Source organism: Eubalaena glacialis, chromosome 15, assembly GCF_028564815.1.
Source record: "Eubalaena glacialis isolate mEubGla1 chromosome 15, mEubGla1.1.hap2.+ XY, whole genome shotgun sequence".
In the NCBI taxonomy this organism is placed as follows: Eukaryota; Metazoa; Chordata; class Mammalia; order Artiodactyla; family Balaenidae; genus Eubalaena; species Eubalaena glacialis.
This window is the reverse complement of record NC_083730.1, coordinates 46,644,928-46,662,049: the sequence shown is the minus strand read 5'-3', so window position 1 is coordinate 46,662,049 and position 17,122 is coordinate 46,644,928. Positions and strand designations below refer to the sequence as shown.

At 41.3% G+C, this 17,122-nt stretch overlaps 1 protein-coding gene across 1 annotated transcript in view; it reads left to right on the top strand.

Moving 5' to 3' along the window:
* The first annotated feature begins 322 nt into the window (after window positions 1–322).
* The window catches only part of DSG2 (desmoglein 2), a 48,051-nt gene continuing 31,251 nt past the window's right edge, over window positions 323–17,122 (top strand). The window contains exon 1 of the mRNA XM_061169864.1: window positions 323–430. Coding sequence (XP_061025847.1) covers window positions 392–430 — 39 coding nt within the window. The 5' untranslated portion in view covers window positions 323–391. The remainder of the gene's footprint in view (window positions 431–17,122) is intronic.

The following is a 17,122-nucleotide window of genomic DNA, read 5'->3' as shown; positions in this document are numbered from 1 at the left end:
GAGCCGGGCCACCCTCCGGCGACGAGCGGGGCGGGGAGGGGAGGACGGCGGGGCGGGGCCTGCCACTCCAAGTCCCCAAGCCGGGGACGTCACGGCTCCAGGTGCGTGTGCGGCGGGGGGGCGGGAGTCCACCGTGCGCCTCCCTCCTCCACGCAGGTCCCACCTCAGCGCGAGCAGCTCGGCCGGGCTCCGGGCTCCCAGCTCCGGGCTCCATTTTCTCGCGGAGGCCACACCTGGAACCGCGCCTTTGGGCAGGGCCGCGCGGCCGCCGCGGGGGAGGGGACCCTCGGGGCTGGGGCGCCGGGGAGGAGCGGGCGCGCGCGCGCGCGGGGACGCGGGGAGCCGGCGGCGCCGAGGGGTGCTGGCGGCCCGAGACGGAGGCTGCGACGCGATGGCGCTGGGCGCGGGGGGCGCGCTGCTGCTTCTCCTGGTAAGTGCGGGGAGCAGGGGCGCGGAGCCTCGGGCGGGCCTGGGCAGCTGCGGGCGCCCGGCCCGCACCCCGACCTGCCCGCTTCCGCCGGGCAAGGATCGGCCCGCCCGGCGCTCCCTCTTTGTGCCCCGAGGTGGGAAAGGGCCGAGCAGGCGGCGGCGAACGCGGACCCTGCGGCTCCGCTGGGAAGAAGCGGGCGTGGGAAGCTGGCTGAAGTTCCGTTTTTCTTGCCGCCACGCACAAGCCCTGGCGCGTTTCTGTATCTGCGATCCGCGGGTGTAGTGAGCCCTGGAGCGGGGACACCTTTCCTGGAGGTCGAGGGCTTTGTCCGGAGTCTCCTCAGACGGCAACATGGAGGCGGCGGGGGCAGCGGCCGCGCCTCCTTCCCGGGGCTCCCGCCACCCGGGCGCGGCAGTGACCTGGGAAACACCTGTATTCCTAGACTGCAGGAAAGGGCCCCAAATAGTTTCTTAAATGTATTTTACCAAGTGTAATTTTTTGGTTAAAGCCACGTTACTCTTGAAATCACCCACATATAGTCTGAACTTAAAGTTCCCAAAGTTGGTGTTTTAAAACAGTCGCCTAGTATTAAAGGTAATGAACATATGTAATAGTTTTAAGATTTTTTTCATTTTAAAAGATTACAGAAAATCGATATGCAGCGCCACAGTCAAACGGGATTTTCAGAGGTTCTTAAAGGAACTGGCAAACAGTGTTCTATCTCTCGATCTGCATTTCTTATGCCTGGCTTCTGCATTCAGATGGGTTTTTGAATATGTTTGTTTTGTTTGTTAAAGGAATTGTGCATAATTAAGAAATGTATCTACTTTACAAGGGTTTGCTAGATGGGTTTTGATAAAGTGACAGTTATCCTATTCATATAGGTGTGCGTTCACCTTCCAGAGACTTAACAAATGTATGTTCACAGAGATTAGGTACAAAATCATACTGCTTTCTTATATAATGGTGCAAATAAAAACTACAAGCACATTCTCTGTATTGAAAGCGCTAACTTCCAAAAGATTGCCTTCTCTCTATCCCAGAATTACAATGAAAGAGGGAAAATATTTTTTTTCCTATACATATATATATATATATATATATATATATATCTCTCACACAGGAAGAAACATGACTAATGAAATCTAGGGATTTCAGTGAACTCTCACTTGCGTGCTGTTTAGGACCTGCGGACCTTTGGCACGCCAGTTAATTTTCATGCTTTTTATCCATTTCATTTTGCCTAAGTCATTGAGGTAATTTTCAATTCAAGTTTATTTTGTTAATAAAACTTTTCAAAGATAATTTGTGGTTTCCTTTTTGGCCTCCAGAGTAGCAAAGCAGCTAGTTCCCTCATCATGGTACTTCCTGACTAAGGAGATTACAAAACTAGCATAGCACCTAGCTTAGTTTGAGGGTTAAATATTAAATCCTAGAAAAGAAATTGCCTTTGTTCTCAAATGATATAACAAGCAGGCCAATTCAAGTACATTTACAGAGAAATAGGTATATAATTTAGGCATATTTTTTACTTTAGCAATTCAGTATTTTTACTTTATTGAGCAGTGATTGACTGCTCCTTTAAAAAGTGATTATAACTAACTGAATAAGCAAAATTCTTGGACACTTCTTTGTATTTTCTGCAATACCTTGCATGATATAAATTTGAGTATGTTTATTTTTGGTCAAAGAACAGTGGGCAGTTCAGCATTTTGCCCCTGATGTGTTTGAAGTTGGAAGTATAGATTTTAGTGAAGAATATTTGAAAGCAGCTATGCTGACAGAAGTACTTCTCCAGGACACAGCTCTTTTATAGAAGGTAATAGAAATTGTAGTGCGTATGGGTCAGAGTTCAGTTGTAGATCACAGAATTCACTCTAGCTAGTTAAAGCAGGAAGATATTTATTTCAGGGCATTGCGTTGATTGCATCCGTGTGGCAAGGACTGAGGAAACACTCCATTTTGAGCTGTCAGTAATGACTTCAAAGCCATCCAGCAGAGCCTAAGCACTTAGGGAGCTGCTGCCTCTCCTGTGATCAGGAACCAACACCGCCACCCGGCAGTGTGGAAACGGCCATGATCCGGGTGCTACTTTTGCTGCCAGCTCCAGAACCATGCCACGTTTGCTAGGATGCATACCAACGAAATGTGCCAGGACTCTGCGTCTTGGTACCCATGAATCTCGTATGGAATCTACTAGATGAACACTAGAGCCCAGAGTAAGATAGCTGCAAAAACCCAGCTCCATCCACATCTATGCTTGCCAGCAAGAACAGCAGACACGTAGCTTCTGCTTCACTTCCTTCTTTCACATCTCATGTAGATGCTGGTTGTTGAACCTAAATCACATTCAGAACCTTAGCTGCTGGGAGTCTACGATATGTGGTCTCTAGGTTTCCTCTGAAGTTCAGGGAGATAAACCAGAAGCGAGATGTTGAGTGGCACCCACATAGCTATCACACAGATAGAGCCCAACTCTATCAAAATGGGAAATAGAGGTAATATTGTAAATAAAGTCAGAGAACCTTTCCTCACCAAGAGTTCTTTACCTGGGATTTACCGACTCCCAAATGGTCCATAGATAGAATTCAGAAGGTCCTTAGACATGGCTGGGAATAAATTACGTACCTGTTCTCACTAATGTTTAACTGAAATTTAACATTTCTTTAAATTATGTGTAGGAAAGACACTGCAATAGCATAGCAGTACTTGTGACTTTAGACAATAGAATTCACAAATATTTTCACATAATACTATAGGTATCTTAAAATACCATTTTTCTCATCATTAATAGACTTTCTACTATATTTTATTACTTAATGTGTTGATAATGAAGTACATGACATGACTGCATCACAAATTGGTGTTTTTTAAAGAATTCTGATAACTTTCAATATAATTGAGTTCATTCATAATTCGATGTTTTTTATTTTATAAATTTAAAAACATTATTCTGAGAAGAGGTCCACAGGCTTCAACACCCTGCTAAAGAGGGCACTTGGGGGAGAGATTTTCTGGTGGTTGCCTCAATTTTGCCTTTGACTAATTAAGCTTGTCCTTCAAAATCAAACTATATTTTAAAGATTCAGTGGGAGCAAATTATACTGTGAACGGTTGTGTCTACTAATATGTTAGTTTGTTAGGGCTGCTATGACAAAGTACCAAAAACTGGGTGGCTTAAAACAGAAATTTATTTTCTCACAGTTCTAGATGCCAGAAGTCTGAAATTAAGGTGTGGGCTGAAACCTACAGGTTTCCTTCCTTGCCTCTTCCTGGGGTTGGGTGGTTGACCAGCAATCTCTAGGATTCCTTGCCTTGTCGGTGCACACTCCAGTCCTCTGTCTTCACGTGGCATTCTTCCTATGTCTCTTCATTATCGACTTCCCTCTGTGCATGTCTGAGTCTGTGTCCAGATTTCCCTTTTTTATAAAAACACTGGTCCTGTTGGATCAGGGCTGACACTAATGACATCAACTTGGTTAAATCTGCAAAGACCCTGTTTCCAAATAAGGTCACATTCGGAGGTACTGGGGGTTAGGACTTCAATATATCTTCTTTTGAGAGACACAATTCAACCCATAACAAGTAGGTTCAACTATCTATAAATTATCAACAACTTTGGAGTTATACTTAAGGTTCTAATATGCAAGTGGATAACAGATTTTAGAATAAACTCAAGTATAAGTGAGATGGTAAATATTGAAGCTTATAAGAATAATCAGTTACATTCAGGGATTTTAGAAATGTATGATTTCACATTTGTTTTTGTTTCTAAAAAATTAATAGGTAATGGGGAAATGGCAACTCTTAACAGAAGTTTCTTTAATTTTAAACTTAGGGGAAAGTACTTTACAAAAAGACATGAGCATTAATTTCATTTACATTCTCCCTGATCATTAGAAATACCAGATGAGCAAAATTAAAATCTCCAAGGTTAAAGTCCAGAAGTGTATATCGCTAGAAACTTCCCAGTTAATCTAATAATTAGACAGGTGTGAGAGAATTACCAATCTAAATTTTGCAAAATAGTTTATTCATGAATGAAGCATACAAATATTTATATGGAAAAGAAATTACACATTGAATAGGGGTTCATATTTTTAAAACCGCCAAATTGCAGTAAAAGTCAGAAAGCTTAACTGAAATTGTAAATGAGCTGTAGATCAATTTTAGCATTTCTCAATCACAGCTTTTTTTCTGTCTTTCATTGTGCCACAGATTTTAACAGCTGATAACACTTTTCAAACATACAGTCCACATATGATGAAAGATTGTTTTCTCAGTTAAGTTTATCTTAACGTTTCAGATGTATACCACATATGACATTGCACTCTTTTTGTTTACTTCAAATTATTTTAAAATTTATTGAGATTTTTATCATATGCAAAGCTTGATGGTTAGGGTGAAGGAAGCTGGAACACCAGGATTTGTACCATAGTCTAATGGTAAGATGAATGATGCCCCCAAGAAAATAAACTAGGTAGGAACTAACCCCATATGACCACTATTTAGTGATTCCCTGCTCAATTCTAGACCGTGTGCTAGACATTGGGAGACCAGTAGAAAGTCAGATGGGTTCTGCCCTCATGGTGCTTACAGTCTAGTAAACAAGTAAATGGCTAAATTCCAAATGGATGATGGTAAGAAGAGTAATGATAAAAGAACACACGGTGCCATGGAGCCTACAGAAGGAGCTCCAGCACTGAGCATCCCAGCTAAGACCTGAGAATAATTATAAATTGGTGAGATGATATGAAGAGAAAGAGGGGGAAGAATGTTCTAGGTAGAGAGAAGAGCATATGCAAAGGCCTGAAGACAAGGATGCATGGTTCCTTGAAAAAACAGAAAGAGTCCATGTAGCTGGAACACAGTATGCAGAGCAGAACAACATGCTGAAAGATGTCTGCAGCCTTCTTGATACCAAGGGAAGCCACAGAAGGCTTAATTGACAAGTGAGTGTTTTTAGGGAGGTGTTCAAATCATAAAGAAAATGAAAAGATGAATGTTAGTTGAGTTGGTCAGGAAGGGGTGGAGAAAGAAGAGATGGTAGTCAACTGGGTACAATTTTGCCTCATTATTAAAAAAAAAAAAAAACAACAAAAAAAAACCTTCCAGAATTTGGGATGCTGTGACCAAAGACGGCAGAAAAGCCCAGACAGTCCTGTGGAGGGAGGGTGCAGCCTGGCAGGAGGGTTGGTTTAGGAACAAGGTTCTCAAGAAAATGCGGGGTCGGGGGTGTGGTGGGAAGGGTGTGAAAGGGGTGTTTTGACTGTCACAAGGTGCAGGATGCTACTGGCATTTAGTACTCCAAATGCAGGGTGGCTAAACCTCCAGCAACGAACAGAACCTTCAAGAAAAAATTGGCCACTCAGGAAGACTTTTCCAATCAGAAATGCCAATAACTCCCCCGCTGAGAAATGGTGATAGGCAAATAGTGAGAGATTCTAATCAGGGATTCATCTTACTTAACTCTGTCTTTTTAAAATGCCAATATCCTCTCAGTTGATTAAGCCTTGATACATTCATTTATTCAACAAGTATTATTGAGCACCTACTCTGTGCCAAACACTTTTCTAGGTCTTACCTCAAAATCGCACCTTCATGGGAATTCCTTTCATCAGTCTAGCAGGTGCCGCCTGGCTGATGGAATGAGAAGGCAGATTTGGGCGGAGACGAGAAGAGAGAGGTCCCATTTCCCCTATTCTAAAATACCTCCATCCCACTACTCTTTCAAGTTCCCGACGATACAAACTAAAAATACACAAATAAGTGGCCCATAAACTCCCTCATGTTGGAGATCCACCCTCCTTACACCCCAAAAGTGCTAACTGGGAAATGGGGCAGGGGGCCTAGTTCAATCGTCATCTTGTTCTAACACTGTCGATCGGCTCTTCTTTCAAATATCTCCTTCCTTTGCTTCCATAGTACTCTGCTGGGGGTCCTTTCACCTCCGGGAGGCTGCGGTGGTTTTCCCACCCGGCACCGGAGGATATGCTGTACTCACATCACCAGGAGGCACAGCAGGTACATGGGGGAGGCAGAGCGTGGCCGGTAACAGCGGTGGCTGAGGGGCGCGCCCCTGGGACCGCGCGGTAAGCCCTGCCCCTTGAGCCGCAGCGCCCTACTCTCGAGCCTGCTGCCTCCTCACGCAGAGCGTTTCCCCAGGATTCTAGCTTAGCATTTCTACAGGCTGTGCTCTGAGAATCGCATCCTTCTAGCTACTCAGACTTAAAATTTTGATACCCTCTGATCCCTTCCCCTATCCTCCACACGCAGGGCACTGCCAAGCACTAACGTCGTCCCCACAAAGACTGTTGCCTCCACCCACCCATCCCGGTGCCATTACCCTATTACGGGTCCTCATCACATCTGCTCTGGCTTATTTAACCTTCAAACTGTCTCCTGCCTCTCGTCGTGGAGCACTGCCAAAAAAATCTCTCCGAAGCTCTGGGGGCATAGTATCCCTCATCAGAAGCTGACCCTTATAGGATCAGTGAAGATCCTTAGCACAACTTTTTGTCCTCATTTTCTTACTCACTACCGACACACGGTCTAGGTGTCAAATTGCACGCCTTCCTGTTCTTTGCCCTCCCTCTGCAAGTTCTGGCCGGTGCGGTCTTTAAAGCAGATCATTTCCTTCCGCCTCCCATCTGCTCCCGCACCTAAACCTCTCCGGATTTCTCTAGAAGGAGGTCATTTCTGCCTTTTCTGAGCTCCCCAGAACTGCTTTTGCAGCTGCCCTTCACACAATGAATTTTTTCTACCTCTGTTATAGTAATTTATGTACACTTTATCTCTCCTGCTAAACTTCTTTAGAACAGGATCTACGTACCATTTATCTACACTAGCTCAATGCCTTGGACACAGAAGAATCCTTTAAAAACCTAAAAGCTAATGTATCTTTCTGCGTTTGGAAAAAGGTGGAATAATAATCTGAATTTCATTTGTTTAGAAGAAACATTTAACGCTCAGGTAGTGTGGGTGGTAAGTTTTTGTTTGACCTTTAACACATTCGGCAATTACTAGGTGTGCTTTCGCTATATGCCAAACAGCCTTCTAGATGCTTGTGAGCTGTCCCACTATCATGAAGCCTACAGTGGGGGAAAGGAGAATGTAGGGAAACTAATTTGACATTTTTTGAGCACCCACTGTGTGCCAGTAACTGGATTTACTGAATGTTATTAATGGATGAATCTGTGTAGAACCCAAGTCCCCCGACACCAAATGCCTCTCTGTCAATCCAAAGGCATCACTGTGACCTCCTTTACAAGCAGTTTTCTATAGTTAGTCATACGTAAGGCCTGAACTTCTGGAACTAGATAATTGGTTCAGTTTCATTACAAGATAGAATCATTCTAGAAAGGAAAAAAAGGAGAAGAAATGTAAATTGAAATTTGCCTAATTGCACAGTCCTGCAGAAGTATTCTAAACGACTTTCTAAAACCATTGATTTTTCACTGTTCAATTTTGCCAGTCCACTTATTTGAAGCCAATTGAAAATGCCTGTTTTCCACTTTGGACCTTGGAGTCAATTGTTGGTCAGTTTCTGGTAGTGCCTGCAGTTTGACTTACTGACAGGACAGTGCCATCTAGTGATGAAAAAGGACAATTTGAAGTTCTTGGTTTTCTTAAGCTTCTGTGGGGGGAAGAAATCTGGTTTTCGTCATTCTATTTTTTAGTGTAATTTTCAGGGATATATTGCAGCAAAAGGGTGGAGACAGCCCATCATTTTTGTTTAAGAAATTATGTATTATGTAGATGTATCTGAAAAGATATATTTTACAGATTGGCTTGTATTTTGCCTGATTCCAAAAGCATTTGTAGCAATTATAGAAAACATCAATAAAATGGTAAAATATTTCAAAAATGATAAATGCTCAGGATCAGTAAATCTTCAGCTAGAAGAAGAGGTATGAACCAGGAGGAAACACTGTTTAAAGCAATTTTATTGTAGTTGATTACTACTTGTAAAGTGGAAAATCTTCTTGTGATGGGAATAACTCAGTTGCTGAATTTCCTTATTTGGAATATATCGTTTCACACATCTCTGTAATTAAGGGCTAATTCTCCAGTCTATGAATTATGCAGGCTCTCCTTCCCTTTCCTTTGCTACTCTGTGATTTTACACAATTGGTTTTCAAAAGTGGGGTCTCTGGACCAGCAGCATGAGCATTACCCGGAAACTTGTTAGAAATACAGATTTTTATACCCCACCCCAGCCCTACTGAATCAGAAACTCAGAAGTCCTGTGTTTTAACAAGATGATTCACGTGCCACTCAAGTTTGAGAACCACTGTTTATTAACATCCTTATTAGAAAATAATTGGGAATGGAAAAAGAAGATTAAATATGAAAAAGCCTACTTTTAGCTATTTATTAGCAACTCTGATTTTTTTTTTTTTTAATGCTTTAGGGGCCAAGGAAATTGACTAAATAAAATAATGTTGACTTTTTTGGGTCTTCTGTTTATTTGTGTATGCCAAGTTAAAAATAGGAGCTGTCCATGATTACTCAAAAAGCAACTTGAAAGGACAGTTCACAACATGCTCTAACAACTCAAGTGCAGCACAGCATTGCTAACTCTGTATTTTAAAATTCTTGGCACCAATAAATGTTTCCAAGGAAAATATCTCCCCCTTTAAAGTTAACTTCACTATGACTCACCCCAAATCATATTTATTACATTAAGATTAGCCCAAACATCTGAAGAGCAGGCAAAAGATTATGATCAATTTATAGAATTTATGATCAATTATAGAATTTATGTCAGACTTAAAGTATATAATTTTACTATCTAAAATTCAAATTCAGAGTTGAAAAATTAAAGTTCAAAATATTGCTTTTCTTGGTTGTCGAGTTTTTTTAAACAGCAGCCATGAAAACAAATGTATGTTTAAACTAGCTGTTGAGTGAGGCTGCCCTAGGAATTGTACTTATGTATGGGTCATTTATAAGTTGGATTTTTAAGTTGGGAGTTTCTAAATATGGTATAATGTTTAGCCATAAAATAAGAAATTTTATAGACCACCTCTCCTCCTTCAAAAAAAAAAAAAAAAAGACCAGAGGAAAATAGTATGATAGGTGAAATTCTAACATAAGTCTAACATCAGGTTTATCAGACCTTCTTGTGGATACAGGGTCTACTGAGGACCAGTTCTGTCTATACAATTAGAAAATTCAGGATATGTAATCAGAGGAAATAAACAAGTGGCATCCATGACCTTTATTTTATCTCGTTTTGTTTCCTTTAAATTATTTTAGCCAAAGCTGGAAACGCTTTAAGAATGGGTTGGGTGTAAGCCAGGGACCTTAAGAGCAATTTCTGATTCTGCCTTCTGTACAATGAAAGGGAGAAACAGAATTTTAAAACATTCTGCGTGGTTGGAAGGGTGGGTAGGAAAGGGAAGTAACAGGTTTTTCTGTGATTGTCGGGGGTGGGCATGAGGTTGACGAGCAACAGCGGGCATGTGTTAGGTCACCTCTATTTGGGTACCGAAGATCATCCGTTGACCACCCTGCTAAAGTAGGCTAAAGTTCTTTCTGGCTGAATGGAAACAATAAGCCATTATAATGCCTCAAAGTTAAAACAATATATATATATTTTTTAAATGAACAGCTTTTTTTTTTTTTTTTTTAATTTATTTATTGGGCTGTGTTGGGTCTTCGTTTCTGTGCGAGGGCTTCCTCTAGCTGCGGCAAGCGGGGGCCACGCTTCATCGCGGTGCGTAGGCCTCTCACTATCGTGGCCTCTCTTGTGGAGCACAGGCTCCAGACGCGCAGGCTCAGCAGTTGTGGCTCACGGGCCTAGTTGCTCCGCGGCATGTGGGATCTTCCCAGACCAGGGCTCGAACCCGTGTCCCCTGCATTAGCAGGCAGATTCTCAACCACTGCGCCACCAGGGAAGCCCCTAAAACAATATTTTAAACTGCTCTGTACCCCTCTACATCTCATCTTCAGTAAGTTATCTATTGGTCTGAGATATTAAAGTTTAAGGGGTCACCTAACCTTGGACTCATAGAATCACAAAAGAAAGCTTCAAAAGCCTCTACTTCAGGCCGACAGCCTATTAGCCAGGAAGAACTGTCATCACTGACTTGTAAGTCCTCCAGGATTCTGTTTGTTAAACTCGTCAAGGTGACTTCAGAGCAGGAAGTCTTTTCTAAAGGTGCCGACCTTGGGAACAAAGAGTCATTGATTGATTGTATTTTTTCAGTGATATTTGACCTTCCCTCATGGCTCTGCCAAAAAAAAAAAAAAAAAAGAAAATTATTTTCTTTCCAGTTACCAAGAAGGCCAGTTTTTACAGGATGCATGGGATCTAACGGTAGAAATTTTTTTAAAAATTTTTTCTAAACTTCAGTAAATTGGGAAAGCTTTTGAAGGATTTTTCTGGTTCATCTAAAAACACTACCTCTTTGACTACAGAGACTAGAAGCTTACTTTTCTTCTTCAGTCTTAAAGACATGTCACACATGACATTTTTCTATCACCAAGTTCCTTGTGAGAAAAAAGAATGACAGATTTCATAGTTGGGAGAAACCATAATGGTCACCTTGTCCAGACGTCCTTCCAATGCTTGAAATCCTTTTACAACATCCCCACAGGATGTCACTCAAACTTACAGAACTGAAAATGTTCAAAGGGAAGTGGGAAGGAGTGGGAATGGAGGACAGAAGACAGAGTGTGTCAGTTACTCCATTTATATTGTCTGCAATATGCTACCAGTTTGGAAATTTACATAAATCCATGGTCCTCCAGAACTTGCATGACCTTCTTGACCCTAGCTATTACAGTAACTTGCATCCAGAGAAACATGGTCTAAGTTAGGGTTTCTCAACCTTGGCACTTTGCATTTAGAGCCAGATAATGCTTTGCTGGGGGAGGGGCTGTCCTGTGCATTGTAGGATGTTAAGCAGCTTCTCTGGTCTCTACCCAATACATGCCAGTAGCACTTACTTCCTCCCCCGCCCCCGACACACGCACTCTGGTTTGATAAGCAAAAATGTCTCCACACTTTACCAAATATCCCAGGTGACCACAGGATGTCACAGGAAAGGGGTGAGGGAATTTGTGTGCACAAAATCTCCCCCAACTGAGAACTACTGTCCTAAATTAAGAATGTGTGCTGTGAGATACACATTCCTAAGGAAACATCCAGATGATTTACTTTAGGAAGGAGTAGTTAAGATCTCAACTATTTCCTTAGTCAAATAAACAAACAGTTCCACAACTGACAAAATGTTGGTACAACTCTCTTGGGTTGTTTGTACCATGAATGTGGAGCAAATATTTCAGTCTATCATGTCTTTATTAAGTGTCTGTGAAAACAGGCTATTGCCATAGATGCTCTAAAATGCAAACAGCAGAACTATTAGGTAGATTCCAAAAACCCTCAGCTTTAAGGTGCACATCAATTTTGGTAACTTTTTAGCGAAGTGTACTGAATTACTGAATTTTCACAAACCGAACATACCATGTAACCAGCAACGAGATCAAGAAACATAACCGGCACCCTGACACCGTCTTCACTGAATCCCTCCCCTCTACCACCACCACCTTTACCATGGCGCTCTCATTCCCACCTCCTGGTCTGTCTATTCCTTTTGCAGGGCTCCACCTGACTTGCTCCCTCACCCCATTCCGGTCTCTATGCAGATATAACCTCTTCTCAGAGCCTCCCCACAGTCTTAAATCTCTCTACCACCTTGGCCCTGCTTTAATTTTCTTTACAACTTTTATCACACCCTACTTTTGTCTGTCTCCCCAACATGTAAGAATCCAAGAGGACAGGAACATTGCAGGAGCTTGGGAAATTGAAGGCATGGATAAATCCAGATTTCGGAAATTTTAAGATGAGGAAAATGCAAGTCTTAGAAATGAGGAAATACCATCATAATTGTATTCACTGAGTGCCTGCTATGTGCCAGTCATTGCAATAAATACATTTATGTATTATTTCTTTTAATTTGTATAATAACTCTGAAAAATGGTACACATTAGGCTGCTTTCAAATGTAAGCACCAAAACCCAACTAAAAGGTTAATTAAAAAGAATGTTTAATATCGCATAACAAATGGTCAGGAGATGGGGTGGCTCCAGATTTGACCAATTTCGTAACTCAAAGATGTTATGGTTTCAGTTTGTCTTCTCTGCCATTTTATTAGCTTTCTACTCATGGTCACAGATGGCCATTGCGATTCCAAATGTCACATCCTTGCTCAGCAGTCTCCAGAAGCAGGTAAAAAGAGAGGCTATGCATATGTTTTTCTTCTTATCAGAGAGAAGAATCTTTTTCCAGACTCTCCTGATATCTCATTGGCCAAATTCTCTTACACGTTGTTATAGACTGAATGTTTGTGTCCCCCCAAAATTCATATGGGATAGTGTTTGAAGATGGGACCTTTGGGAGTTAATTAAGTTTAGATGAACCTTTTGCTACTGAAAAATAATTAAAACACAGCCTCTGGTAACAACAAAGTTAATAAGAAACGCTCTATCTTTATTCCCTCCCCTTTAAAGTGGCTGAGGAGACTGGAAACAATTTTATAATGTGTGTGCTACACCTACACACCCAGATCTTGCCTTCTAAATACCATTCAGTATTAGAAATCAGGGCTCCTTGATGAAATGGTTGATTCTAAAGCTAGGACAGGGAAAATACAAGATGAGCCTGGAGCATCTTGTGATACTAGACAGTAAGAAAGAGCTCAAAAAACAAAACATGGGGACATGTCAAAGGGACACAGAATCTAACCATAAAGATCTTTCAATGGCCAAAGCTGGAACTATTTAAACAATAAAATAAATTAAATAGTATTAGATTATAACCCACAGAATAAAATCAATATGCATGAGTCCAAGCTGATAAAAATGATTGAATTAATAAATAAATGAGGGAAGAACAGACAAATCTTTCTTACTAAAGAATTCCAAATAATATATATAGATGCCCCTCCCCTCGGAAGTGGAGCTTAACCTCTCTCCTCCCGGCATCCCTACTCCAAGGGTGAGCTAGACTTGATTCATTTCTAAAGAATACAGCAGGTGAAGGGAAAAACAGCAACTTTACAGTGGAGAAACCTACAAAGGCTACTTTAACAAATATTGTCAGGTGAGTATCATGTACCCCTGATATGCTGTGAGGAAAAGGGCACTTCACCACCACTCTGTGGTGTTCTTTACAAAAACACATCACCCGGTTCTAAACATAAGAAAAACAACAGATAAATCCAAATGAGAGGACAGTCTGCAGGATAATTGGCCAGTACTCCTCAAAACTGTCAAGGTCATAAACAAGGAAAGCCTGAGAAACGGTCACAGACCAGAGGAGATTAAGGAAACATAACAACTTCATGCAACGTGGGATCCTAGATTGGATCCTGGAACAGAGAAAGGACATTAGTGGTGGAAACAGTAAAATCTGAATAAAGTGTGGAATTTAGTTAACTGCGCATTATCTAAATATACCAATTTTGATATCTTAGTTTTGACAAATCTACCACAGTTATTTAAAATGTTAGCTTTAGGGACTTCCCTGGTGGCGCAGTGGTTAAGAATCCACCTGCCAATGCAGGAGACACAGGTTCGAGCCCTGGTCTGGGAAGATCCCACATGCCGCAGAGCAACAAAGCCTGTGCACCACAACTACTGAGCCTGTGCTCTAGAGCCCACAAGCCACAACTACTGAGCCCGCGTGCTACAACTACTGAAGCCCGCGCGCCTAGAGCCTGTGCTCTGCAGCAAGAGAAGTCACCACAATGAGAAGCCCGCGCACCGCAAGGAAGAGTAGACCCCATTTGCCACGACTAGAGAAAGCCTGCGCGCAGCAACGAAGACCCAACGCAGCCATTAATTAATTAATTAAATTTTTTTTTAAATAAAATGTTAGCTTTAGTGGGAAATGAGTAAAGGCACTCTTGGTACCCTCTTTACAATATTTGTGTAAATCTAAAAATATCCCTGAATTAAAAATTTATTTAAAAAGAAATGTGTGCTGAAACAAATATTGTATGTCAAATGTACTTCAATTTTTTTAAAAAAAACATTTAGGGAAATTCTCAAAAATCAAACGCTGCTATAACTAAAGCATTAACAATAGTAAAATGTAAATGGGATAAAACCCCTTCAGAAGCAATGGGGCAAAGAGAAAAAAAGTGTGTGCTAGGCAATTGTTGAAACTGGGTGCTGGCCATGTGGATGCTCATTGTAATGTTTACTCTGCTTTTGTATATACAGTCATCTCTCCGTAACCGCAGGGGGTTGATTACAGGATTCCGCCCCCCCCCCCACCCCAGAAACCAAAATACGTGGATTCTCAAGTTCCTTATGTAAAATGGCGAGGCGCGTCTTACTCCGTATCTGTGGGTTCTGCATCCGCGGCTTCCGCGTTTGCAATATGGAGGGCTGACTATAACTGCAATTTAAAAGTTTTTAAAGGTTAAAAATAAGTAAATTCATGAAATAAAAGATTCTCTGCTTTCAAGATATTAGCAATCAAGAGTGACAAAGTTTCTTGTGTTAAGTACTGAGATAATAATGAATAGGTGGACTTCGTTGTCCGTATCCCTCAACAAACGAATGATATTGCATGTCACAGGTCTACAACTTTGCTACTTAAAGTGTGGTTCAAGAACCTGCAGCCTTGGCATCATCTGAGAGCCAGTTAGAAATACAGAGTAGAAAGCTGAACTCCAGGCATACTGAATTGAAATCTTCATTTTATCATTAACAAGATCCCCAGTGAACAAAATACACATTAAAACTTAAGAAGCACTGTTTAAAGTCATGTAGTTTTCTTAACAAGTCACATCTAAAAAGTACATTCCAATAAAAAATGAAGATACTCTTATAAAGAGTTTATGTTTGACTAGAAGACTATAAATTGGCCCCTTTTGCTTACATCCTGGCACACATGATATTTGGTCAGAATGATAACAGTTACTTAAAATAACACATATTTAATATCACACCTTTGCTAGGCCCAATAAGATTCTAGGGAAGAATAAAAGTGGTAAATATTTTATCCAGCCAACTCCTCAGTGTGGCCCTTACAGAGAAAAGAAACCAGTAGTTAGGAGGCTGGGCAAGAAATATATCACTTTTTAAGAATGTCCCCTGATGATGTGACAATGAGGAATCCTGGATCTAGTCCCTAGTCTTTCCCTTCAAAAATACCCACCAGAGAAACATGCAGAGAGGAGTGATCCATTCAGCATTGCTTTCACTTGTTTTTTTATACCATGCCACCTTTGAAAGTACATAAATTTGGGGAGCACGACTTTGGTTGGAGATATCTCTGGCCATTGCTAGCTGGTAAACTAGTAATAGAGAGGATGAGGAAGAAATAATATATCTGACCATAAAATAGAAAATTAGCTATGGTGGTTCATCTGCCCCAGAGAAACTCATATTAGAGGCTGAACATCCACTATCCTTAAGTATCTCTTTGCAAGGGTGGAAACAAGAACACGTGCTACAAGGTAGAGGAAAGAAAGGAAGGTGAAAGATCCATGTGTAGAACAGACCCTGCAAGAAGCCTTCAAAGGGATGTGAGTAAGCAAAAGAGACTGAAAAATTTTAGAGAAAGCCCTGCTTTCCATGATTTACCAACCAAGGCTTCATGGATCCGTGTGACCTGAGATGCACATGAACAAAGGCAGACAAGACTGAGAAAAATCCAAATTTAAGACAGATTACAAAGAATTAATACATAAATAGCAGGTGAGGAAGTAAAGGCAATAAATATAGACAACTATTTCAGGTTGGAATTATAGTAGAAGAAGGATATGGAGCAGTAGATTAAATGTTAACAGAAACAAGGAAGAGGTTTGTTTGTTTGTGTGTTTTTAAGATGGGGAAGATCTAACTTTGTTTGACCAACCAATGGGAAGGAAATAAACATGTTTGATGAGCCAACAGCAAATGAAGATAAAAGATTAGTGAAAGGAACAAGTTTCTTGAGAAGATAAATGTGGGAGAATAAGTGGAAAAGTTGACAATAAAGCACACAGATGATGGTTAACCTTGGAAAGGCATCAGGACACCTCTTCCTTGGAGAAAGAAAGGGAAGGAGAGGGTGATGGAAGATACAATCTCAGTCAGATAAAATGTGGGATCATCTAAGAGTGGGTTCAGAAGTGTGGTCAATGTGATTGGGGTATTGCCTGGAAGTTTGGGATGGTATGATAGGGATGCAATACAAGAAGCAAAGATAGAAGCAAAGATAAGGCCGTTGTATAATTTATGGTCTGAATGAGCACACTTTTGAGAATGAAAGGGGTGCTAACAGATGGGATGCCTGCACAACAGGACTTGCCTGGGCAAACGTAAACATACATAGTCACCCTAGAAACAAACATCACCCCTGTGGAGGGAGCATGGATGTGTGACGGGTCCGTTCAATCTCTCTGGCCCTCTCTAGCAATGTCAGTACAGGGTCAAAAAGAATCATAGTTAGGCTTACAGAGTTGGGGGAAAAAGTGAGGCAGGAATATTAGAAGATCAAGAGATTGAGGATCCCTGAGTCATTGGCAGTATCTTTGGAATGGCTGGCAATGGTGGAAGTGTTCTTAAGCCACTTGCCTCTTGTGGCAATTGAGCAAATGTATCAATTTCAAATAATTTAAGTGTAAATAGCCACATGTGGCTACCCTGTTAGAAGTGCTGGTTCAGATTAAACCAAGAGAAGAGGGA